This window comes from Molothrus ater, chromosome 28 (assembly GCF_012460135.2).
Source record: "Molothrus ater isolate BHLD 08-10-18 breed brown headed cowbird chromosome 28, BPBGC_Mater_1.1, whole genome shotgun sequence".
Lineage (NCBI taxonomy): Eukaryota > Metazoa > Chordata > Aves > Passeriformes > Icteridae > Molothrus > Molothrus ater.
In genome coordinates, this window is record NC_050505.2 from 4,593,716 (window position 1) to 4,618,821 (window position 25,106).

Here is a 25,106-nt window from a genome sequence, read left to right on the forward strand (position 1 = left end):
GTCGCGCGTGGTGACGTCACGGCGGTAGCTCTTAAAGGGGCAGCGCCCAACCCAAACCCGGCCGTTCTCACCCCAAAACCGGGCCCGACCCCCCCTCAGCGCGGGAAATCACTGCTCCGCAGCCAGGCTGGAGTTTGCACAGCGTGGAAATTTACTTTAGCAAAAGTAAAAATTTTATACTCGGGTAAAAAATGTTGCTAATTTTACCCATTATAGCAAAAATGGGTAAAAAAGAGAATAAAAATCTGAGTTTTCATGGTCAGTCCTGTTCCTTGCCCTGAGGAAATCAACAAAACTCCATTTTGTTGAAGGTCCAGGGGTACCTGAGGAAGTTTCTTTAGGATTATTCCAGAATCCCTCACTCACAGCACCAGATGAAAAAATTCCTGTAAAAGCACCTGAGCTGTGAGCAAAAAACAGATTAAAAACCAGCACTGATTTTCTTAAAAACAGATTAAAAACCAGCATTGATTTTCTTAAAAACCTGCTGCTGCCTGGCAGCTCCTGCTGCTCCCTGCAGGGTTCTCCTGGTGGAAAAGCACCAGAGCTGTGGGCAGTGAGAAAAAGCAGGTTAAAAACCAGGTTAAAAATCAGATTAAAAGCAGCCCTGGGCAGCTGCTGCTGCTCCCTGCAGGGTTCTCCTGGTGGGGCTCTGTCAGGACATGTCCTGCTGGGCTCTCCTGGGCTGGGGGCTCTGGGGGGGACACAGCTCCTGGTGCTGCTTCTTCTTCTTCTTGAGGGGTGGGGACAGCCAGCAGTTCCTGGGGGGCACAGGGCAGGGCGGCTCCACGGCCTCCTGCTCCTGATCATTGTGCTCCAAATAATTCTGCTGCTTCTTCTGTCTCTTATCCAGCTTCTTCTGCTTCCTCTGCTGCTGATGCTCCATCTCCCGATGATTCTGCTCCAGACAATCCTGCTTCTCTTGCTCCACATGTTTCTGTTTTTTCTGCTTCCTCTGCTCCTGATGCTCCATCTCCCGATGATTCTGCTCCAGCCAATCCTGCTTCTCCTGCTCCAGATGTTTCTGTTTTTTCTGTTTCCTCTGCTCCTCATGTTCCATCTCCCGATGATTCTGCTCCAGACAATCCTGCTTCTCCTGCTCCAGATGTTTCTGTTTTTTCTGTTTCCTCTGCTCCTGACATTCCAGCCTTTTCAGCCTCTTCTGCTCAAGATGCTCCTGCTCCTGGAGCCCCAGCTTTTCCTGTTTCCTTTGTTCCTGATGCTCTATCTCCACATTATTCTGCTCCAGATGTTTCTGCTTCTTCTGCTCCAGATGTTTCTGTTTCTTCTCTTTCTTCTGCTCCTGATGCTCCATTTCCAGATGATTCTGCTCCTGATGTTCCAGTTTTTTCTCTTTCCTCTGTTCAAGATGCTCCTGCTCCTGCAGCTCCAGTTTTTTCTGCTTCCTCTCCTTCAGATTATTCTGCTCCTGATGTTCCAGCTTTTTTTTCTTCCTCTGTTCCAGATGGTTCTGCTCCTTCTGTTTCCTCTGCTCCAGATGCTCTGTTTCCAGATTATTCTGCTCCAGGTGTTTCAGCTTTTTCTGCGTCCTCTGCTCCTGCTCCAGATTCTGTTCCTGATGTTTCTGCTTTTTTGGCTTCCTTTTCTCCTGATGCTCCAGCTCCAGATGGTTCTGCTCCAGATGTTCCAGCTTTTTCTGCTTCCTTTGCTCCTGATGCTCCATTTCCAGGTGTTCCAGCCTTTTCTGCTTCCTTTGCTCCTGATGCTCCAGCTCCAGGTGTTCCAGCTTTTTCTGCTTCCTCTGCTCCTGATGCTCCAGCTCCAGGTGATTCTGCTTTTTCTGCTTCCTCTGCTCCTGATGCTCCATTTCCAGGTGTTCCAGCCTTTTCTGCTTCCTTTGCTCCTGATGCTCCATCTCCAGGTGATTCTGCTTTTTCTGCTTCCTCTGCTCCTGATGCTCCACCTTCAGGTGATTCTGCTTTTTCTGCTGCCTCTGCTCCAGACCCTGCTGCTCCTGGAGCTCCAGCTTTTTCTGCTTCCTCTGTTCCAGGTGATTCTGCTCCTTCTGTTTCCTCTGCTCCTGATGCTCCATTTCCAGATGATTCTGTTCCAGATGCTCCAGCTCCTCCAGTTTTTTCTGCTTTCTCTGTTCCAGGTGATTCTGCTCCTGATGTTTCAGCTTTTTCTGTTTCCTCTCCTCCTGATGCTCCGTCTCCAGATGTTTCTGCTTTTTCTGCTTCCTTTGCTCTTCATGTTCCATCTCCAGATGCTTCTGTTCCTGACGATTCTGCTTCTTTTTCCTCTGCTCCTGATGCTCTATCTCCAGATGATTTTGCTTTTTGTGTCTCCTCTGTTCCTGATGTTCTATCTCCAGATGATTTTGCTTTTTCTGCTTCCTCTGCTCCAGATTTTTCTGCTCTTCCTGCCTCTGCCTGGCACTGCTGGTGCTCCTGCAGGGAAACTGGGGATCAGCACCCAAAAAAGAGCTGGGGGAGCACCCAGAGCCCCTCTGGGAGCACCCAGAGCCTTTCCTGCAGCCTGAACTTTAGAGAGGCTCACTCCTGGTTTCTGACAGGATTTCCATCAGGAATTTGTTTCAATCTCCATCAGGAATTTGTTTCAATCTCCATCAGGAATTTGTTTCAATCTCCATCAGGAATTATTTATTCAATCTCCATCAGGAACTGGGGAGGAGGGGAAGGAGCCCCAGCTGTGCCACAGCTGGCACTGGCTGTGCCCAAAGCTGTCCTGGAGATGCTTTGTGAGCATTTGGGAGCATTCCCAAGGCACAAGAGCCTCCCTGCTGCCATTTTGGCCCTGAACAACTTTCAGAATTTCTTTTTTTACTCTCCCAGAGCTGGGGGAGCCTGGAAAAATCCAGCTGGGATTGTTCCCAAAGGGAGGGAGCAGGGGAAGGGGCAACACCTACCTGGGCACTGCCAGGGGGGGCTGGGGGTGCTCCTGGGCCTTTGCTGGGGCACTGCTTTCCTTCCTCACATCTGAGCCCAGATCCTTCAGCTCACAGCTGCTTTGGAAGGGAATTTGAAAGAGAATTCCAGATGTTTTCACTGGGAAAATGGAGCTTTTCACCCACTGAGTGACCCCATCAGCTCTTCACACCCTGAAAGAGGCCTGGGGGGTTTTTCCATCCAGCTCCAACCCCAGAATGGTTGGGGTTGGGAAGGACCTTAAATCCCAGCCAGGGACACCTTTCCCTAGCCCAGGCTGCTCCTTGGACACTGCCAGGCATGGAGCAGCCCCAGATTTCCTGGGAATTCCACCTCACAGGGCGGATTTCTCCATAAACTCCCCCCAGCCCTGCCCTCTGTGGGGTTTTTCAGCCAGGCTCACCTCGGGGCTCTCCTCTGCAGGTCCTGGATGTAGTTGCTCCTCTCCATGGGGTGCCCTCGAGATGTGTTGAACACTGGGGACACACAGAGTTACCCCAGAGCAGCTGAAACCCTCCAAAACTCTACTTTGCACTTTGTTTTTAGCTAACTAAAACAAACAAACAAACAAACAAAGTTCCCTGAACTATAATTTTTCTTTTTTTTTTTAAACTGTTCAAATCTACTCTAAACTAAAAGCCCAAAAACCACCAGAGCCTAAAACACTACATTCCAGAACAAAAAAACAAACTAATAAAAAACTAAGCAAACCAAACTACAAACCACAAAAAATATATCTAAATTTAATTTAATATCTCTTGAAAACAACAACAAAAAAATTATTGTTTAGCATTATTAATTTTTAATAATTATTAATTTTTCATACCTATAAACACTTTGTTAAATAAACTGTTTTCCCACTTTTCTCAACACAAATCTTTTCCCAAACAAAAAGAAAAGCCATTTAGAGCTACTTTTTAAAAAAACCTCTTTTAAAAGCTTCCTCCCAAAATTTGCCCTTCCCTCCCTGAACACCCCCATCCCAGCAGGATGCTCACACTCTATGGCAGCATTTGGCTCCATGCCTTCAACCTCAATCAGGTACCTGAAAGAGCAGCAAAACATCTCTAATTAAACAATTAATTATGAAAATATTGATGGGCTGGTAATGATACAAACAGATAAAAAAGGACGGGGGAGTTTTAAATTTTTTATTTATGGAGAATCAGCATTTAACGCTGCATTTTGGGATGGGAAAAAAAAATGCACCCCCTGTGAATCCTTGCAAGTTTGGGGTCACAGAAATTACCCCAGTCTGGTTTCCTGCTGAAGGGTCACCAGGGAGGCCAGCTCAGCAAGGAGAATTGACCTGGAACTGCCACAGGGACTGACCTGGAACTGCCACAAGAACTGACCTGGAACTGCCACAGGGACTGACCTGGAACTGCCACAGGAACTGACCTGGAACTGCCACAGGGACTGAGCTGGAACTGCCACAGGAACTGACCTGGAACTGCCAACCTGGGCAAGGAGAACTGAACTGGAACTGCCACAGGAACTGACCTGGAACTGCCACAAGAACTGACCTGGAACTGCCACAGGGACTGAGCTGGAACTGCCACAGGAACTGACCTGGAACTGCCACAGGGACTGACCTGGAACTGCCACAGGGACTGACCTGGAACTGCCTAAAGAACTGAACTGGAACTGCCACAGGGACTGACCTGGAACTGCCACAGGAACTGACCTGGAACTGCCACCCTGGGCAGGGGGAACTGACCTGGAACTGCCACAGGGACTGACCTGGAACTGCCACAGGGACTGACCTGGAACTGCCACAGGGACTGACCTGGAACTGCCAACCTGGGCAAGGGGAACTGAACTGGAACTGCCACAAGAACTGACCTGGAACTGCCACAAGAACTGACCTGGAACTGCCACCCTGGGCAAGGGGAACTGAACTGGAACTGCCACAGGGACTGACCTGGAATTGCCATAAGAACTGACCTGGAACTGCCAACCTGGGCAAGGGGAACTGACCTGGAAGTGCCAACCTGGGCAAGAACTGACCTGGCATTGCCACAAGAACTGACCTGGAATTGCCTGGGCAAGAACTGACCTGGAACTGCCACAGGAACTGACCTGGAATTGCCAACCTGGGCAAGGGGAACTGACCTGGCATTGCCACAAGAACTGACCTGGAACTGCCAACCTGGGTAAGGAGAGCTGACCTGGCATTGCCAACCTGGGCAAGAACTGACCTGGCATTGCCAACCTGGGCAGGGAGAACTGACCTGGAATTGCCACAAGAACTGACCTGGAATTGCCAACCTGGGCAAGGGGAACTGAGCTGGAATTGCCTGGGCAAGGGGAACTGAGCTGGAATTGCCACCACAGAGCCCACCTGGGCAGGGAGAACTGACCTGCAGTGCCCCCAGCAGCAGCAGCACCCACCTGCAGACCAGGTAGCCAGTCCTGTTCAGGCCATGTGTGCAGTGCACCCCGATCAGTTTATCTGCAACACACACAGGGCACCCCGTGCTGCTTCCCCTCCCGAATGTCCCAAATGTCCCCAGAATGAGCCCATGTGCCCCAAACCCCCCCAGTGCAATACCCACACACACCACGTGCTCAGGTCTAATTAGCACTCAGCTCATTAATTCTGGCTGCTCATCTGCTCAGTCCCAGAGCTCAATCCCAGCTAAGGCTCCAATCACACCTTTGAGAAGCCTTTGGGGTGGGAGGCACTCAAAGCCCAGCCAGGTGAGTCCTGCCTCCATCCCTGCCCAGGATATCAGAGCCAAGGGGGATTCCTTCCCCAGAAAATCCAATTTATTGCATTTACTGGACTCTGGCAGGCCCAGAGTAGGGAAAGAAATCCCTGCTGGGCCAGAGGGGAAGTGCAGGCTCACCGTTGTCCTTGTTGGCCATCAGGAACCTTCTCACCAGGTCCCTGAACCTCAGGAAGGTTTTTCTGTTGGGGATCTCGTGGCCCATGGTCAGGATCTTGCAGTACTGCATTGTGGAGGGCAGCTCCTGGGGAAAAACCTCAGTCATTTCCAGAAAAAGCACCAAAATGCTCATTAATTACACAAACATTGGTAGCAAACCAGAAAAAAACCCAGTTTTCCTCACACAAAAATCCTTATTAATTAAAGAATGACAGGTAAAAAAACTAGAAAAATATGTGTGTTCCTCACACAGAAATTCTTATTAATTACACAAGCAGTTATAAAAAAAAACAGAAAATGATGAGTTTTCCTCACACAAAAACTCTTATTAATTCTACAATCACAGGTAATGAAAGATGAGTTTTCCTCACACAAAAATTCTTACTAGTTAAAGAATCACAGGTAAAAAACCAAGAAAATATGTGTTTTCCTCACACAAAAATTTTTATTAATTAAAGAATGGCAAGTGGTAAAGCAGAAAAAAACCCCAGTTTTTCTCACACAAAAATTCTTATTAATTACATAATCACAGGAAATAAAAGATGAGTTTTTCTCACACAAGAATTCTTATTAATTAAAGAATCACAGGAAGTAAAGAAGAAAAAAACCCAGTTTTTCTCACACGAAAATTCTTATTAATTACACAATCACGGGTAAAAAAAACCAGAAAAAGATGAGTTTACTTCACACAAAAATTCTTATTAATTAAAGAATGACAAGTAGCAAAGCAGAAAAAACCCCAGCTTTCCTCACAGAAAAATTCTTATTAGTTACACAATCCCAGGTAATGAACTATCTGGGGCTTGGAGACTTGATCAGAAACACCCCACTGCCCTGCAAGGCTGCAGCTCAGCCCCTGGAGAGCATTCCAGCCCCTCCCAGCCCCATTTTGAGCTGGTTTTGGGGAGGATTCCCCCATTTTGAGCTGGTTTTGGGGAGGATTCCCCCATTTTGAGCTGGTTTTGGGGAGGATTCCCCCATTTTGAGCACTGACCTCCCTGCTGTAGTAGCGTGTGGTGTAGGTGAGGTCGATGATCAGCCCCAGCTCCTCCTTCCTCTCCTGCACCTTCCTGATGAGGTCCCGAGGGGAAAATCTCTCCTCTGGCAGGAGGTTCTGCTCAAAGCACTGCAGAAAATGGTGGTTTAAAGCAGGAAATGATGGTTTAAAGAAGGAAATGATGGTTTAAAGCAAGAAATGATGGTTTAAAGAAGGAAATGATGGTTTAAAGCAGTTACTAAAACCTGGGGATGTTGTGAGGGCTGGGGAGAGGGGACGCTCCTGCTCTGGCGTGGGCTGGAGATCAGACATAACAACCCAGGCAAAAAAAAAGAAAATCACAGTTTGGTCACTGAATTCTGTCCTGGTTTGGGTGAAAAGGACATTAAAATTATCCAGTTTATGGATGTGCTCAGGGCATCAGAGCTTTGGGAGCTCCCAGTGGTGAGTGACAACTTTCACAGTGACAAACACAGCTGGGCACTCACTGCAGGTTTGCTGCTGGGAATTCAGCCCAAACACACAAACCACAGAATCCCTGAGGCTGCAAAAGCCCCTGGACACCACCCAGTGCCAGCTGTGCCCAATGCCCACCCTGTCCCCCGCCCAGAGCACTGAGTGCCACCTGCAGGAGCTCCATGGACACCTCCAGGGTGGCCAGCTCCAACACCTCCCTCCCCTTCCCAGGAAAAAATCTTCCTGATGTCCAGCCTGGAGCTGATTTTTGTCCTCCTGTCCCCGTCCCAATCCTCCCCTCCTTTCCCAGGAAGAAATCCCTCCAGGAGCTGTTCCCTCTCCTCCTGTCTCTGTCCCAAACCTCCCTTCCCTCCCCAGGAATAAATCCCTCCTGGTGTCCATCCAGGAGCTGTTTCCTCCTGTCCCCGTTCCCTGGAGCACAGCCCATCTGCTGCCCCTCCCAAACCCAGCTCTGCATTTTGGGATCAGGAATTCCCTCAAGGAACGTCCCTCCCCCAGCCCAAAGTGCCCCCTCACCTTCTTCAGGGGCACCTTGAAGGCCACGAAGCGCGTGCCGGGCATCCTGCGGCCCAGGGGGGTGTACTTTGTCCACCTGAGCCATTGGGGGGGGGTCAGACAGGGCAGGGACCCCCGGCCCGGCCCCCCCAGACACCCCCAGAGCCGGCAACACAACCCCCCCAGGCTGGAACCCCGAATTCAGCAGCACTGAGAGCCCTCAGCCTCCCCCTGGGGAAAAATCCCTCATGGCCGGGGACCCCCGGCCCATGGGCGGCCAAACCCCCTGTCCTGGGGATACCTCAAACTCTGTCCGGCCCAGGGATCCCCAAATTCACCCCCAGTCCTAAGGACCCTCAAGCCCACCCCGGCCTGGGAACAACGGCCCTGGTCTAGGGACCCTCAAACCTCCCCCAGGTCCGAGACAACCAAATCCCCCCTCAAACTCCCACCGAGTCTGGGACCCCCAAATCCCCCCTCAAACCTTCCCCGGACCCCCAAATCCTCCCTGGCTCAGGGACCTTCAGCTCCCACCCTGCCCAGAGATCCTCAAGCGTCTCCCGGCCCGGGGACCCTCACACCCTGCGGCCCCACAGAGCCCAGAGCCCCTCACAGCCCCTCAGAGGCCCCGCGCTCGGGCCGCGCTCACCGCTCCGGGACGCGGCAGGACCCTCTGCCCACCATGATGGCGACGCCACCGCGCCCGCGCGTGACGTCATTTTTGGCGTCCGCGCCTGACGTCACTTACGCGCCCCCGCACGTGCGCGCGGGGCTACACTGGTCACGCCCCCATGTTCAGACCACGCCCATAGCAGAGAGGCCACGCCTCCCGCGGGGCGCGCTGGGGCTCTCGCGCCGCGTAGCGGCCACGGGCGGTACTGCAGGCACAGAGCGGCGGCGCCACCGAACCGGGACCGAACCGGGAGAGAACCGGGACAGAACAGGGACAGAACCGGGGACACCGAACCGGGTACACCGAACCGGGACAGAACCCGGACCAAATCGGGACCACCAACCCGGGACCAAACTGGCACCGAACAGGGGCCACCGAACCGGCATTGAACCAGCACTGAACCGCGACTGAACCAGGGACCAGGGACACCGAACCATTGTCACCACACCAGGGTCACCGAACCAGGACAGAACCAGCATCACTGCCTCAGTACCAAACCAGGGAGCAGGGAATGATTGTGGGATGGGAAATCCTTGTGGGAATGGGGAACGACTGTGGGGATGAGAAATCCTCTTGGACATGGAAGTCAAGTGGGAATGGGGATGGAAAAACATCGTGGACATGGGAAATAATTGCGGGGATGGGAAATTCTTGTGGGAATGGAAATGACTGTGGGGATGGGAAATCATCATCATGGATATGGAAGTCAAGGTGGGATGGGAAATCCTTATGGGAGTGGGAAATGATTGTGGGATGGGAAATCCTCATGGACATGGGAGTCAAATGGGAATGGGGATGAGAAATCCCCGTGGGAATGGGAAATCCAGGCTGGGGTTAGGAAATCACCATGGGAATGGGAAATGGAGGCCATGGTTGGGAAATCATGGTGAGAATGGGAAATCATGGTGAGAAATCATCCCTGGCATCCCCATCACTGCCCAGCACCAGCCAGGTACTGAAAATCCTGAAAATCCCAGGATTTCCTGGCCTGGGATGGGACAAACCGAGCCGGGACGGGATTTTCCCCTCCCAAACCTCCCATTCCCAAGCGGGTGGTGGGGATGGAACAAACGTGGGCGGCCAGCCCCTTTTCCGGAGGGAGGGGAAGCACCGGACCAGCATCCCCGCCGGGCAGACGGGCCGTGGGCAGCGGGCGGAGGGCGCGGCCCGGTCCGGCCCGCCCGGCCGAGCGGGGTCGCGGCTCTCGGGATGCCCCGGGGCCGTCTGGGCTCGGCGGGGCCGCTCCCCCCGCACGCACGGATCAGGTTGAACCTCCTGCGCTTCCAGCCCAGCCTGTAATTAGCGCTCGGGCCGGGCCGAGCAGGATCCGGGCCCTGGGAAGGAGCCGCGGCCGCCTCGGGGTGTGGGACCGGCGCTGGCTGAGGCTGGAGAACTCATCTCACACCCGGCCGGGCCTCGGTGCCCCTCTCCACGTGCTGGTTTCGTCTCCTTATTGCTGACCCAGCTCTCAGGATGCTTTTCTGACCCCCGGGTACCCCATCCACACGCGAGCATCCCCCCACAAGGGCATTCCCACCCCCCAAGCCATGCCCAAAATCCCAAATCCCTCCTCCCAAGCTGGCTGTGGTGGGGTCCAGCACCCTCCAGCCCAAGCACAGGGGGTTCAGCACCCCCAAAACCCCGCGGAGGCTTTGCCGTGGCTTTGGGGACAGGGCTCGGCAGCGGGGACCCCGCGGCGGTGACTCAGGGATGCCGGGGCTTGCAAAACACGCCCGGGATGGTTTGGGAGACGCCTCCACGCAGCCGCCCCGGGGAAGCCGTGGTGGGGGAACAAGCCACGGCAGCGTCTGGGCTCTGCTGACCCGTCAGGCAGGTTTCCCGGAGCAGCAGCAGCCCAGCCGGGGCCGGCGATCGCAGCTGAGCGAGGCCCCCCGGCTCTGCGCTGGCCGGAGCCATGCGGGCGGCGGGGCTGCTGCTGCTGCTGCTGCTGCTGCTGGCCGGGGCGATGCTGCGAGGCGCGGGCAGCCAGCAGTGCCACCCCGCCGGCCCCGGGGCAGTGCCGGTGCTGCGATTCACCGACAGGCACGCCGAGATCCGGGTGCCGGCGCTGCACCGCGTGCCCAGCTCGCTGGATCCCCTCTACGGCCTCGTCCGGCGCTGCCTGGACCTCATCCAGCAGAACCCGCTGCCCACAGGTGAGCCCTGAGCCCCGGGGAAAGAAATCTGGGGTCGTTCGATGCAGTGGGTTTGCAAAGAAATGGGGTTAGTTCAGCTGGACCGTCTTGCTGAGGTTGTTTCTTGTAGTTGGGCCACTCTAAATTGCAGATAAATTATGAATGGCAGAGGGATTCACACTGAAATAAATGGTTGTTATAGATCCATGAATATCCCCATTCCTTGCCTGGGATGTGGAGGGATTACAAATGAGAGGATCTTTGAGTTAATGGTAAATCCTCCAGGGATAATCCAGAAAATCGTCCTGAACCAAGTGGAGGGCACTCTGTTTACTGGGGGGAAAAAATAAAAAGTGAGGATGAGCTGGACAATGATTCCTCACCTCGAGCAGAGCGATCCCACTGCTGCCAGGACTTGGGTGTTCTGCAGGCTGTGATCCTGTGTCCCAGAGCAGCTACAGGCGTTCAGAAGAGGGTCCTGCCTCTGTCCCAGAGCGGCTCCAGGGGCCCCAGGGGTTCAGCAGAAGCTTCGGCCTCTGCCCCGGTGCTGCTGCCCCACGAAGGTTGGGGATGCACCGGGCGGGGCCTCCTCTGCCCGTGCCATGATTTATTTTTTGCAGAGCTGCTCAGGACAGCCCTGAACGACCCCGGCTCGGTGAGGACATCGCAGGTGAGCCGGGCCGTGGGGCAGGGGATGCCACGGGGATGTTCCCACCTGGCACGGGGCACCCGGGCACACAGAGCGCCCCGAGCTCGGTGCAGAGGTGCCCCAGCGAGGCTCTCCCGTGGCGCAGGTGGTGCAGTACGAGCTGGGCTATGTCGTCTGTGCCGCCGTGGCTCTGCTCTTCACCGTGGCCGTGCCGGTGGCCGGGATGTGCTTCTGCTACTGCCGGAGCCGCCGGCGCTGCGGGGGCCGCCTCCGCGCCCACCGGCGCTCGCTGGGCTGCCGCCGCCGCTGCCTGCTGGCCTGCCTGTCCTTCACCTCCCTCGTCATCCTGTGAGCCCCCCGAATCACCCCCAAAATCCTCGCTGGGCGGGGGGAGCCGCGTCCTGCGGGGCCGCACCGCCACCGCCTGCTCGCTCCCCGCAGGGTCAGCGTCACCTGCGCCTTTGTCACCAGCCAGAGGGTGAAGGGACAGATGGAGCCGGGGCTGGGGGCTGTGCCCTCCACCCTGCGCACGCTGCGGCAGCACCTTGCCAGCATCCCCCAGGTGGGTCCCCGAGCGGCCTTGCCAAGGTCCCCCAAGTGTGTCCCCGAGCGGCCTCGCCACCTTGCCAAGGTCCCCCAGGTGTGTCCCCGAGCGGCCTCGCCCCCGGCAGGGCGCGCTGCCCAGGGATGGCCGCGTTTCCCTCGGGGGATGGATGGTTCGCCAGGCAAGAGGAGATGACGCGGCTGCCATAAAAACGCGTTCCGAATGGCAACGCGGGGCTCCCTCCCCTCCCGGCCGCTGCTGCCCGCGGCTCAGCGGCTCCTCTTTCCCGGCAGGGCGTGCAGATGGTGGTGGACAAGTTCGAGGTGCCCCGAAAGCAGATCAGCTCCGACCTGGGTGGTAAGAACGGCACCGGCAGCACCCCGAGCTCGCCCCAGGAATGGTCTCGGTGCCGATGGGGCCGAGCTCGCCCCGGGGATGGTCCCGGGGATGGACGCGGTGCTGACGGTGCCGAGCTCGCCCCGGGGATGGACTCGGTGCTGACGGTGCCTCGGTGCCTTGCAGGGCTCAGCAGGAGCGTGGGGCTCTCCATCCACGCACAGCTCCAGGCCATGACCTACGCGGCTCTCGCCGACCTGCAGGACCGGGCCGGAGGTACGGCCGGAGCTCCGCTGTCCCCGGCACCGCCACCGGGGCCGCAGCCTCTCCGTGGCGGCCGAGCGGAGCAGCGTGACCGAGCCCTGGGCTTTCTCTTTAAGACCTACAGAGCTCGCTGCACCATTTACAGATCGTGCACAGGACGGCGCGGGCGCTGGCGGCGGCGCGGGCCGAGCTGGAGCCGGCGCTGCGGGAGCGGAGGCGCCGCGTGGTCGCGCTCCTGGACGACCCGCGCTGCACCTCCTGCGCCAGCGTCCTGGGCCGGGCACAGGGCCTGCAGCTCGGGGCTGACTACGCCAAGGTGGGCACGGGCCCCTGGTGCCCCCGGTGGCCTCCCCGCGCCGCCGCCCCGCGGCTCACGGGGTCTTTTCTCCACTCTCCCAAGGTGCCGTCGGTGGAGAAGGTGTTGAAGGCACTGGCCGGTCTGCCCCGAAGTGACTTTGCGGAGATGATTCGCCAGGTTTAGGGGTTGGGGTGAAGCATGGGGGGGTCCAGCACCCGCCAGCAACTCCAGCTGAGGTGCTCAGCGCCTCCTTTTTTCCTGCAGGGCAATGGCACCTTCAACTCCATCCCGGAGCTGGCCGTGGAGAGGATGGCTCAGGTCATCCAGGGTGAGTGGGGCTGCCACAGCGAGTGGGGACATCCCCCACGCGCTGAATCCTTTTGGGGACACGGGGTGGGGTGCAGGGACCACCCAGCCCTGCAGCCCGGCCTTGTTCCCGCAGATTTGCGGGCCGACCTGGCCCGCACGGCGGAGAAGGTGCAGTCCATCGCCGACGGCTTCCCCCTGCCCGACTACACCCGGCCGGCCAGCGAGGCGCTGGCGGAGGCGGAGCAGCGGAGCCGGCCGTACCTGCGGGAGGCGGAGCGCTTCGAGCGCTACAGGTGAGCCCGGGGGCAGCCACATGCGCCCTTGCCCAAAACGACAATAAAAAGAATCATTGCCTTCTCTACTTCAAGCCAGCCAGGACTCCTAATAGTTACAATGGGACTAAACCTCCCCGAACTGGCCTCCCTCCACATCTCAACTCACGCATTCCTCAAAGCCATACCCTCCCTGTGCTCAGGCTCCATCATTCACAGCCTAAATGGCCAAAAGATATCCGAAAAATAGGAGGGCTCCAAAAAATCCCACCCACAATCACTGCGTGCCTCACCATCGGCAATGGGAACACCCTTCCTTGCAGAGAAGGGCCCCGAGCCCCTGGTGCCTCAGCCCCGCGTCTCCAGGCTGTGCCCTGCTGCTCTCCCCTCCAGGTGGATCGCGGGCACGGTGCTGTGCTCCATCATCCTCCTCATCCTCGCCTGCAATGTGACGGGCATGGCCCTGGGGGCGTACGGGCTGTCCAAGCGGGAGGACCCCAGCGACTACGAGTGCCGAGGAGAAGCTGGCGCCAAGTTTCTCCTGGTGTAAGGCTTTATCTGGGTGCGGGGGGCTGCTCCATCTCACACACCCCCCAAAAAAAGCCCAGGCAAAGCCAAGGGAGGGACTGGGAGAGGTCCCAGCGGAAAAGCTTTTGAAGGCACCGCCTGCGCCGGCAGCTCCGGGAGAAGCTGCTCCTCCCTGGGAGCTGGCAGCACAGCCCGCTGCCAGGGCCGGCCCTGCCCAGCCCGGCGTGCCCGGGCTCGGGAAGGAGCCGCGGGGCTGCAGCTGGACGGGCAGGTCTCTTCCTGCCCTCTCGCGGCTGCGAAGCCACCGGCGCCGCCTCCTCTCCCCTCTCTTTCAGCGGCGTGGGCTTGGCTTTCCTGTTCTCCTGGCTCCTCATCCTCCTGGTTTTCGCCACCTTCCTGGTCGGGGGCAACATCCAGACGCTGGTTTGCAGGAATTGGGTCAACCAGGAGATTTATAAGGTGGGTGGCCACACATCCACCCATCACCCTGTAAATCTCTCATTCCGTGCACCAAAACACCTCCAAAGGCTCTGTGTCCTCCCCCTAAACCCGACTGGAAAAGCCCCGTCCTAGACCGGAAGATTAAGTTTAGGATTAGCTCCTCGGATTTGCATCACCAGCTGGGAATCCCTTTGTGCTGTTAATTCACTTCCTAATTGCTGTTCCCTGGTCCTCGGGGTGCTTGATGGGGGTGATGGGGATGGGAGAGGGATTGGGGCAGTGGGACTGGGGTCAGGACTGTCCTCGTGGCAGTGCCACACACGGGGCTGTCCCTCCAAATACACCAGGCCAGGCTCCTCATTGGGAAGTGTCCAAATAAACCCAAAATTAGCTCAGGCTGCCATGAACCTCCCCAGGATACCCCTGCGAGGGCAGAGCACCCCCAGAATCCCTGCTGGGAGCACCCCTGCCTTACCCTGCCTCAATTCCTCCTCCTGTTTGGCCCAGTTCATCGACACCCCGGGGAATCTCCCTCCGTCCATGAACCTCACCCGCCAGCTCAACCTCAGGAGGGACTCCAACCTCAGCTCTGCGTACAGGTGAGCACGGCAGGAGCCTCCCCGAGCTGCCAGGACGGATTTGGGATCCCCCCAACGCTCCTCTGCCTTGCAGGGAGTGCAAGAGCGGCGCGGGGCTCTGGGAGGTGCTGCAGCTCGACAGCTCCTACGACCTGGACGAGCACCTGAGAACCCCCCAGGTGAGGGCCGGCTCCGGGTCGGGGCAGGGGGACGCAGGAGCTTTACTGGGGTTACTGGGAGCCCTGCAGGACACCTTGTCCCACCCTGCAGTACACGGCCGACTTCCAAAAACGCCTGGGAGACTTCACGGCGGACCTGGGGGCCGTGCGGCTGCTCCGCAGCGAGGGCAGGCAGGACCTGGAGGCCTTCGCCCGCAGCGGGCTGGACGAGGTGGATTACGGGCGCTTCCAGGAGGAGGTGAGGGCTGCTCGCCATCATCTGGACCCGCTGCGGGGCGCGGGGCTGCATTTCGGGCAGCCCCCGACTCCGTTTCCCCGCAGATGAAGAACCCCGTGGTGCAGACCAGCCTGCCCGGCTTGGCGAGGAACCTGGAGGGGCTGCAGAAGATGCAGGTGAGCGGCGGGGCAGGTAAAGGGGGGGCCCTCGGTGCTGTCGGGGCCGGGCTGACCCCGCCGTGCCCCGCAGAGGAACAGCACGGTGGCCGGGCGGCTCGCAGCGGAGGCCAGGGCGCTGAGGCACATGCAGAACTCCACGGTGCAGGCGCAGGAGGCTTTGGTGGTGAGTCCCTGCCGGGCTGGTGGCAGCCCCTTGAAGGGGACAACGAGGTTTCTGAACCTTCCTCACCTCCCTGTCCTGCAGGCAAAGCTGGGGGAAAGCGTCCAGTTCCTCTCCCGCTTGGCGCCGCACCTCAAGGTACTGACATGTCTCTTCCAGCCCCAGAAACTCTGGTGCTCCATGGTTCCCATCTGCCAAAAAACAACAGCAACAAAAAAATACAGCTGCAGGGTGATGGGAGAGCCAGGAAAAATGCCAGCCAGGAAAATCAGTCTCTTTTAGGGATTAGATTTGCTGTCACAAACCAGAAATCCCCCTGCAAAGGGGTTTTCCTGCTCAGGGCACATCCCCCTTTCCCTGCCCGGCACCCAGACCCAATTTGGGGTTTCTCCCTGCACCCCCCGGGCACCCACCCCGCCCCTCCGGGCCCTGAGGATGCTCTGCCCTCGCTGTGCCTCCCCAGGAGCGGGTGAGGAGGACTCTGGCCACCACGGCTTCGGTGGAAGCCCGGCTGCCCCTGCAGGCCCAGCAGATCCTGCGGCAGGTGAGGCGGGGCCGGATGAACCGGCGGGGCTGGAATCCCCCGCAGCCAGGAGGAAAGAGGGAGAAGAGGGCACCGAGAGCCTTCAGCCCCCATTTCCCAGCCTGCATTAGCCCGGAGAGAGGCTGGAGAGAGGCTGGGGAACGCGGGGATGGAGCCGGGATGGGGAACGCGGGGTTGAATCAGAATTGGGGAGTGTGGGGCTGAATCCAGATTGGGAAGTGTGGGTTAAATTCAGACTGGGAACTGTGGGGCTGAATCAGAATTGGGAAGCGCGGGGCTGAATCAGAATTGGGAAAGTGTGGGGTTGAATCCAGATTGGGAAGTCTGGGTTAAATTCAGGCTGGGAACTGCGGGGCTGAATCTGGGCTGGGGAGTGCAGGCCTGAATCCAGACTGGGAAGTGCGGGGCTGAATGGGAATTGGGAACTGTGGGGCTGAATCCGGACTGGGAACTGCGGGGTTGAATCGGAATTGGGAACTGTGGGGCTGAATCCGGGCCGGGAAGTGCAGGGCTCTCCCTCCACGCTGCCTCTCCCTGCCCAGGAGCTCGGCTGCTTCACCAGGAAGGAGCTGCGCTATTTCACCCAGTACCTCAACTGGGTCGGGCAGACGGTGAGAGCTCCCCCGTCCCCCCGCGGGGATTTTTGGGGCCCAGGAGCCCCCATGGATCCCCCCCAGCAGGCAAACTGCACACCAGCAGCCGGGCGTGGTGCTTGTCTCGTTGCAGCTGAGGGAGGACGTGGCTTCGTGCCAGCCGCTGGCCACGGCCCTGGACAACGGGCGGGTGATCCTGTGCGACCGCATCGCCGAGCCCTGGGTGAGCATCGCCCTCCTCGGGGCTCCGGGGAGGAGCTGCGGGAGCGCCGGGGCTGCCCGAGCCCCTCCGGAGCCCCGGGGCTGCCCCTCAGCCCGGCCGGCTCTCCTTGCAGAACGCCTTCTGGTTCAGCCTGGGCTGCTGCACCTTCTTCCTCATCCCCAGCATCATCTTCGCCGTCAGACTCACCAAACACTTCCGCCCCATCCGCAACCGCCTGATGTGAGGGGCGGCCGCTGACCGGGGACACGAGGGGACACGGGGGACATGGAGGGACACGGGGGGACAAGGGGGGACAAGGGGGATGAGGAGGACACGGGGATGAGGAGGACACGGGGATGAGGAGGACACGGGGACATGGGGATGGGGAGGACAAGAGGATGAGGGAAACACGGGGACGAAGGGATGGGATGGACACGAGGCAGGAGGACGAGGGGACGGGGAGGACATGGGGGACAAGGAGAAGGGGGGACAAGGGGGCACAAGGACAGGGAGGACAAGAGGATAAGGGGGACACGGGGCAGCAGGACAAGGGGATGGGGAGGACACAGGGACAAGGAGGATAAAGGGATGGGGAGGACATGGGGACAGGGAGGAGGACACCGGAACAAGGGAAGGATAAGGAGATGGGAGGACAAGGGGACGGGGAGGACACGGGAATGGGGGTGTGGACCCCTCCCTGACCATCCCTTGGGCTTTCTCCATCTCTCCTGCAGCTCCACGGGCTCAGAGGAGACCTGTCCCTTCCACATCCCCCGTGTGACAGCGCTCAAGCTCTAGGACGGGGCTCTGCCGGGTGCGGCGCCCCAGGAGCTGCCACAAACCCAAACCTAAACCCAAAGCAGCACAAACCCAAAGCACAAACCTGTGCCAAAGCTCCAAATCCCTCTGGCACCTCTCAGGGCTTTGGATCCCTCTGGCGTCTCTTTCTCGGTGTCCTTTGGGGTCTGGCGTCCTTCCCAGGCATGGGACGCCCGGAGATTTGGGGTCTCTGGGGGGCTCCTGCAGCCTGGCTGATCCTGGCTGGACGGGGAGGCTCCCCCAGCCCTCTCAAACCCCACAGCAATCCCCCACTCCCAGCACCCCCAGGGGTGTGGGGCACATTAAAACCCTCCCCTAAAATCTGCCCCTGGCTCTTCTGTTCACGCCCTTTGTGTCCCCATTATCCACAGGGAACGGTTCTGAGGGGCTTTGGGGTGAGGAGGCTGTAGGGCCAAGGGGTTTTGGGATGAGGGGAGCCCACAGCTGAGGGGCTTTGGGGCCAAGGGGGATGAGGGCCTTTGGGGCCAAGGGGGGCTTTAGGGTTGGGGCTTTTGGGGTCTGAAGGGGCTCTGGGGCTGAGGGGACCCCATGGCTTTGGATTTGAAGGGGTTCAGGGGGACTTCAGGGTTGAGGTTATGGCCAAGGGGGCTCCAGGACTGAGGGAGGCTCTGGGGCTGGGGCCAAGGAGGTGACACGGCTATGGGGGCTCGGGGCCCAGGCCTGAGGTGGCTCCAGGACTGAGGGGGTGACAGGGACATGGAGGTGACAGGGCCAGGCTTGAGGTGGCTCCATGGCCATGGGGGCTCCAGGGCCAAAGGGGACCCCAGGGTTGAGGGAGTGACACGGCCATGAGGGTCCGGGGCCAGGCCTGAGGTGGCTTCAGGGCCAAGGGGGTGACACGGCCATGAGGGCTCCAGGGCCAAAGGGGTGACAGGGACATGGGGGATCCAGGGCTGAGGGGTGACAGGGACATGAGGGCTCCAGGGGTGACACAGCCATGAGGGCTCCAGGGCCGAGGGGTGACACGGCCATGAGGGCTCCAGGGCTATAAGGGCTCTGGGGCTGAGGTCATGGATGGCCCAAACCCCATGGGACCCCCATCTCCACCCCCCAATAACCCCACTGCAAGGGTGGGGGCCCTCCTGGCCTCGAGGTGCTGTTAATTAGAGCTTAATTAGAGCTTAATTAGAGCTGGGGCCTCTGGAAACTGCAGGTGAAGGGGTGGGTACAACCACGGAATGGTTTGGGTTGAAAGGGATATCAAAAATCATCTTGATCCATCCCCTGGCATGGGCAGGGGGCTCTGCCCCCCATCCCAGGGAAGTCCAGCCCTTTATTTCCCAATTTGTATTTTTTTCCTGTTTTTCATCCAGATCCTTCACCCCCTGGTTTGGCAGGGCTTTGTCCAAGCAGCAAATTATTCCCAGAATCCATCCAGGGGTTTGCAGCTCCACCAAAGGAGGATTTCCCTCCCCGTAAACGCTCTCTGTCTGCCAGCTGAGAGAGAAATGCCCCATTTTTATGCATAATTTATACGGTTTTTTTTATTTTATTATGGGCTTTTCCTACCCACAGCCAGCAGCAGTAAAAACACCTGGTTTATGCATTATTTAGGTTATTGCTGCCCGGGGTTTTCAGAGCTCCTCAGCCTGCAGAGGTCAGCATTGCAAAGGTTTTTTTCCAAAGGGATTTCGAATGAAAACCCCAAAAGGGTTTTTGCAGGACCCCCCCATCCACATGTGGGATGTCCTCAGCCCACATGGAAACCACCTGATGGCACCAAAAATCAGCGTTAAAATAGAGAATTTTGGGGTCAGAGGGGGTTGTGGTGGGGAGAGGTGTTGTGGTGTGGAAAATGTTCTTACCTGGGGTTCAGCCAGGAAATAAAAAGCTCCCAGCTGGATGCATTTTGAAGGCCTAAAGTCACAAAATTCTGAGATAATTAAAAGAAGAGATTTGCCTGATTAAAAAAAAAAAACAAACAATATTTTTTCAATTTTATTTTGTAAATTTATTTTAAAATTTTATTTTAGAAATTAATTTTAAAATTATATTTTATATTTTAATTTTTTATAATAATTTATTTTAGAAATTCATTTCTTACAATAATTTTTTTGTACTCTCCATGGCAGCGCCGTATTTTAAATACTGTAATCCCCACTTGGTGGTGCAGGAGAGCAAAAAGGGATTATGGACTTGAAATGTTAACTAGCACAAAAGCAATAATATTTACTGAGTCCATTCACTGATTAAATAAATCACAGAGACAAACCTGGGGTTGTTTAGGCTGGAAAAGAACTTTGAGGTCATCAAATCCAGTGGGTTTGCAAAGAAATGAGATTAATTCAGCTGCATCTTCTTCCTGAGGTTATTCCTCGTAGCTGGGCCACTCTGAATTACAGATAAATAATGAATGGCAGAGGGATTCACACCAAAATAAATGTTTGTTATAAATCCATAACACCCCCATTCCTTGCCTGGGATGTGGATGGATTAAAAACGGGAGGATCTTTGAGTTAACGGTAAATCGCCCATGAATAACCCAGAAAATGGTTCTGAACCAACTGGACTCTGTTTACTAAGGGAAAAAATAAAAAATAAGAATGAGCTGGACAATGATTCCTCACCTCAAGCAGAGCCAGGATTTATGATTAACCTGCAGTCCCAGGTTTATGATTAACCTGCAGTCTCACCCTCACAGAGGCACCTTGTCTCCTCTTTATTATTTAAATTAAAGACTGAAATCAGCTCATTTCCAGCTGCTAAATGGATTTTTAAAAATGATTTTGTGTCTCCTCTGTCAGAGGGGTTTGGTTTTCTTCCTATCTCAGTTTGGATCTGTGCTCTTTGAATTTCTTTTTCCTGTCTCACCTTATACGGATCTGTGTTCTCTGAGGTGGTTTTTTCCTCCATCTCAGTTTATCTGGACCTGTATTCTTTGAATTTTTTTTTCTCTATCTCACTTTATCTGTATCTGTGTTCTCAGAGTTGTTTTTTTTCCCTCTATCTCAGTTTATCTGGACCTGTATTCTTTGAATATTTTTTTCTCTATCCCAGTTTATCTGGGTCTGTGTTCTTTACTTTCCAAGCACTTAATTAACTGGTGTTGATTAAACCATTTCCCTTCCCCCTTGGGATTCAGCCCCTCACCTCACTCCTGCTGTCCTGAGAAGTGTCAATAATCCATAAACAATCAATAATTCATTGATTCACAGGGCTGCAGCTCTGCTCAGCCCAGCTGCTGCTGCCCAGCTCCTGTTTCAGGGCAAAAATTGTTTATAAATTTCCTATTTCAGGGCACAAATTGTTCTTCTCTATTCCCGGAACGGAGGAGAAATGCAGGAAAAGTCCAGCCAGGATCAGCTCATTCCTGCAATTGTACCAGCACTCAATTCCCCCATTCTTACTCCATTTCCCCCCATTTTTTTCCCTGGTTTTCATTGAACACCAACCTCCTTTTCTTCTCCACAAAAAGCATCCGTGACCTCTCGCTCCCGTTTTTCTCATCATCCCCTAAAAACAGCTCGGGAAGCTGAGACACAGAGCAGCTGCTGTGGGGCATTGTTCAAAATTTCACCCCCAGCCCCAAAATGTTCCTTTCAAAGCTTTTTCTGCAGCAAGGAGTGAGGGAGGGAAGAGATCCCAATTCCCAGCTGGATTTTATTTGGATAGGAAGGGATGAGATCCCAATTCCCAGCTGGATTTTATTCAGTGAGGGAGGGATGAGATCCCAATTCCCAGCTGGATTTTATTTGGTGTGGGAGGGACAAGATCCCAATTCCCAGCTGGATTTTATTTGGACAGGAAGGACAAGATCCCAATTCCCAGCTGGATTTTATTTGGATAGGAAGGACAAGATCCCAATTCCCAGCTGGATTTTATTCAGTGAGAGAAGGAACAAGATCCCAATTCCCAGCTGGATTTTATTCAGTGAGGGAGGGATGAGAGCCCAATTCCCAGCTGGATTTTATTTGGATAGGAAGGGATGAGATCCCAATTCCCAGCTGGATTTTATTTGGATAGGAAGGGATGAGATCCCAATTCCCAGCTGGATTTTATTTGGACAGGAAGGACAAGATCCCAATTCCCAGCTGGATTTTATTCAGCGAGGGAAGGACGAGGAGGGTTTGTCTCCAGCACCGCTCCTGCATCCCTCGGTAGCCATGGCAACGGCCCCGTGCCCATGGCAACGCCAGGAGCATCCTCGGAGCCTCCCCCGGGCTTTTCCTCCGAGTTTTGGCTCCCCCTCATGGGCCCTTCCAGGGTGAGAGGATTTGAGGTTTAATTCTGGAATATTTGGTGTATAAAACTCCCCTGGTGTCTCTATAAAGAGCCATGGGCAGCTCCACTTCCAGGGTCAAAGGGCAGACTGGACATTTAATGATGGATTAATATAAATATAATATAATATAATATTTAATAGTTGGTGTATAAACCCCCCTGCTGTCTTTATAAATACAAACTTTATAAAGAGCCTCGTGGGCAGCTCCACTTCCGGGTCAAAGGGCAAATTGGACATTTAATGATGGATTAATATCATTATAATATTCTATTCTATTCTATATTATTAATTAAGATTTGATGTGCAAAACTTCCATGGTGTCCTAATGAAGACGAAGTTCATTAAGAGCCTCTGAGGTGCTGGGAAATTTCCTCACCATAAGAGGATTTACGCTGGGTTTAATCATCTCATCCTCCTTGAGAAAACAGGTCAGGGCAGGAAAAACTTGCTCAGTCCTCAGGTGAATAAACAAGGTGGAGACCTGGGCCAAAAATTGTGTAATGAGATAAAAAAAAAATGTTTAAAAAAAATAGATGAAAGTTAATTTTAACTTATTTTTTAAATTATTTATCTTATTATTTAACCTATTTTAAAAATTAATTATTTAAAAATTATTGGTTTTAACATTATTTCTCTTATTATGTAGCTTATTTTAAAAATTAATTGACTCATTTAAAAAAAAATCACTTAGCTTTAAAGTTATTTCTCTTATTATTTAACTTATTTTAAACATTAATTAATGAATTAATTGACGCATTTTAAGAAATTCATTACTTAGCTTTAAAATGATTTCTCTTACTATTTACCTAATTTTAAAAATTAATTAATTGACTAATTTTTAAAAATTATTACTTAGTTTTAAAATTATTTTTCTTACTACTTACCTAATTTTAAAAATTAATTAATTAATTAATTGGCTCATTTTTAAAAATTATTACTTAGTTTTAAAATTATTTTTCTTACTACTTACCTAATTTTAAAAAATAATTAATTAATTAATTGGCTCATTTTTAAAAATTATTGCTTAGTTTTAAAATTATTTTTCTTACTATTTAACTTATTTAAAAAATAATTAACTTAAAAAAAAAAAAGATTACTCAGCTTTAAAATTATTTCTGTTACAGTCTATCGCTTGACTTTAAAAAAAAAATAAATTAAAATTTAAATAAAAATCCGCATTTTTTTGGGGGGTGTCCAGCTTTCCCCAGCTCACCCCAAAACCCCTTTCCCCAGTGGGAAATCCGATTTTTCCTGCCCTTTTCCTGCCCTTTTCCTGCCCAGCCGGGAGAAGCAGCGAGAATTCCCTGCCCAGGATTTAAACCCGAATTCCCGCCAGCCCCGCGGTGCCCGCGACTCCCGGGCCCATCCCGGGTTATTTTCGGGGCTCTGACCTCACCCAGAGTCACCCGATGCGCCCGGGTCCCTGCCAGGGATGACAAAATCCCCAAGAACCGGGAGGAAAAGGAAGGAAAATCTCCCTGTGAGTCACGCCTGCCCCGGGGAAGGAAAAATCCCCTTTTCCTGCCAAGGGTGATGGAATTTTGGGGCAGTTTCTGGGAATTCCGGCGTTTCTGGGAACGGGTTTGTCCCCGAGCTTTGGGGAGGAACAAAACTTTGCTTTGGGTTTTGTTCCAGCAGAAAATAAAGGAGATTTCTCAGCACAAGGAGCCTTTTCTGGGAGCTTTTCCCAGGCACAGCAGGGAATTGTTGGGGTTGTTGTTCCCAGGCGCTGCTGGGGTTTTTTTAATTTTTATTTTTATTTATTTTTATCTCCAGTTCTGGGCTGGAGCTGGAGCAGCAGAAAACAAGGACGGGCTGCTCCCAGCAATTCATCCAGAAAGGGCCTCAAAAACTCCATTTTTCCCCCATTTCAGAGCAATTTTATTATCAATTTTTGGTCCAAAATTCATTTTTTTCCTCCCATTTCAGAGCAATTTTTTAAATCAATTTTTGGTCCAAAATTCATTTTTTTCCTCCCATTTCAGAGCAATTTTTTAAATCAATTTTTGGTCCAAAATTCATTTTTTCCCCCATTTCAGAGCACTTTCATTACCAGTTTTTCTTCCTAAATTCATTTTTTCCCCAAACGAGCCCTTTAATATTATTTTTTTAAATAAAAGCCTCAAAAACTCAATTTTTTTGAGTAGATAGAATGGAGCCTCAAAAACTCAATTTCCCCCCCATTTCAAAGTACATTTATTACCAATTTTTATTCATAAATTAATTTTTCCCCAAAAGAGCATTTTAGCTTTTTTTTTTTTAAATAAAAGCCTCAAAAACTCGATTTTTTCCCCACTTCAAAGCACTTTTATTACCAATTTTTGCCCTTAAATTCAATTTTTTTTCCCCCAAACGAGCATTTTAATGTTAATTTTTTTTTTAATAAAATCTGTTCTTTTACCTCCCAGCGCCCTGGTGATGCTGGGAGGGACAAAATGCATTTTTTGGGGCTGTGGCCCAGGCAGGTGATGCCATGGGCAGGATGTGGCACCAGTGGGATGGGGCAGGGTAAGGAGCTTACCCTGATGGGGCCAGGGCTCAGCACGGCCCTAAGCAGCTTGGAGCAGCTCCAGGGACATTTCTAACCCCAATGGATAAAGATTCCTAACCCTGAAATAATCACAACCCCAATGGAAGGACATTTCTAACCCCAATGGATAAAGATTCCTAACCCTGAAATAATTATAATCCCATACATGGACATTTCTAACCCCAATGGATAAAGATTCCTAACCCTGAAATAATCACAACCCCAATGGATGGACATTTCTAACCCTGTGGATAAAGATTCCTAACCCTAAAATAATTATAATCCCATACATGGACATTTCTAACCCCAATGGATAAAGATTCCTAACCCTGAAATAATTATAATCCCATACATGGACATTTCTAACCCCAATTCATGAACATTTCTAACCCTAAAGGATAAACATTTTTAACCCTATTGATGGATAATTTTAACCCCATTTATGAACATTTATAACCCCAATAGAAGAACATTTTTAACCCCATGGATGACCATTTATAACCCCATGGATAAAGATTTTAAACCCCAATGGATAAAGATTTCTAACCCTATTGATGGATTGTTTTAATCCCATTTATGAACCTTTTTAACCCAATGGATGGACATTTATAACCCCATGAGTGAACATTTTAAACCTCAAAGGA

General features: G+C 53.5%; 2 protein-coding genes across 3 annotated transcripts; one reads left to right on the forward strand and one right to left on the reverse strand.

The window, feature by feature from the left end:
- Positions 1-128: 128 nt before the first annotated feature.
- DUSP11 (dual specificity phosphatase 11) lies at positions 129-8,453 on the reverse strand. Of its 2 annotated transcripts, none has more exons than XM_036396592.1 (9): positions 8,419-8,453; positions 7,791-7,866; positions 6,795-6,926; positions 5,762-5,885; positions 5,304-5,364; positions 3,908-3,954; positions 3,313-3,385; positions 2,891-2,986; positions 129-2,411 (listed from the first exon to the last, which is right to left on the reverse strand). In XM_036396592.1, the coding sequence occupies exons 1-9, from the start codon at positions 8,451-8,453 to the stop codon at positions 656-658; spliced, it is 2,400 nt and encodes a 799-aa protein (XP_036252485.1). In that variant the 3' UTR covers positions 129-655. The 2 variants fall into 2 exon arrangements, with proteins under 2 accessions (XP_036252485.1, XP_036252484.1); XM_036396591.1 differs by having other exon boundaries at positions 2,891-2,989.
- Positions 8,454-10,357: 1,904 nt separating this feature from the next.
- PROM2 (prominin 2) lies at positions 10,358-17,992 on the forward strand. Its single transcript, XM_036396743.1, has 23 exons — positions 10,358-10,598; positions 11,198-11,247; positions 11,372-11,574; positions 11,668-11,788; positions 12,064-12,127; positions 12,293-12,382; positions 12,487-12,686; positions 12,771-12,845; positions 12,933-12,996; positions 13,111-13,270; positions 13,643-13,795; positions 14,113-14,236; positions 14,726-14,817; positions 14,891-14,975; positions 15,067-15,213; positions 15,297-15,368; positions 15,442-15,534; positions 15,616-15,669; positions 15,995-16,075; positions 16,618-16,686; positions 16,802-16,891; positions 17,004-17,110; positions 17,605-17,992. Exons 1-23 carry the CDS (start codon positions 10,358-10,360, stop codon positions 17,666-17,668), a joined length of 2,499 nt encoding a protein of 832 aa, XP_036252636.1. The 3' UTR covers positions 17,669-17,992.
- Positions 17,993-25,106: the final 7,114 nt, after the last annotated feature.

Bases quoted from the DNA above. Each gene is read 5' to 3' on its own strand.
- PROM2 (XM_036396743.1), top strand. From the start codon at position 10,358: ATGCGGGCGGCGGGGCTGCTGCTGCTGCTGCTGCTGCTGCTGGCCGGG. The intron at 16,687-16,801 runs GTGAGAGCTCCC...GTCTCGTTGCAG, and splicing joins TCAACTGGGTCGGGCAGACG to CTGAGGGAGGACGTGGCTTC. The intron at 17,111-17,604 runs GTGAGGGGCGGC...TCTCTCCTGCAG, and splicing joins CCCATCCGCAACCGCCTGAT to CTCCACGGGCTCAGAGGAGA.
- DUSP11 (XM_036396591.1), bottom strand. From the start codon at position 8,453: ATGGTGGGCAGAGGGTCCTGCCGCGTCCCGGAGCG. The intron at 5,365-5,761 runs GTGAGCCTGCAC...TGTGTGTTGCAG, and splicing joins GATGGCCAACAAGGACAACG to ATAAACTGATCGGGGTGCAC. The intron at 2,412-2,890 runs GTAGGTGTTGCC...GTTTCCCTGCAG, and splicing joins CCCCCCCTGGCAGTGCCCAG to GAGCACCAGCAGTGCCAGGC.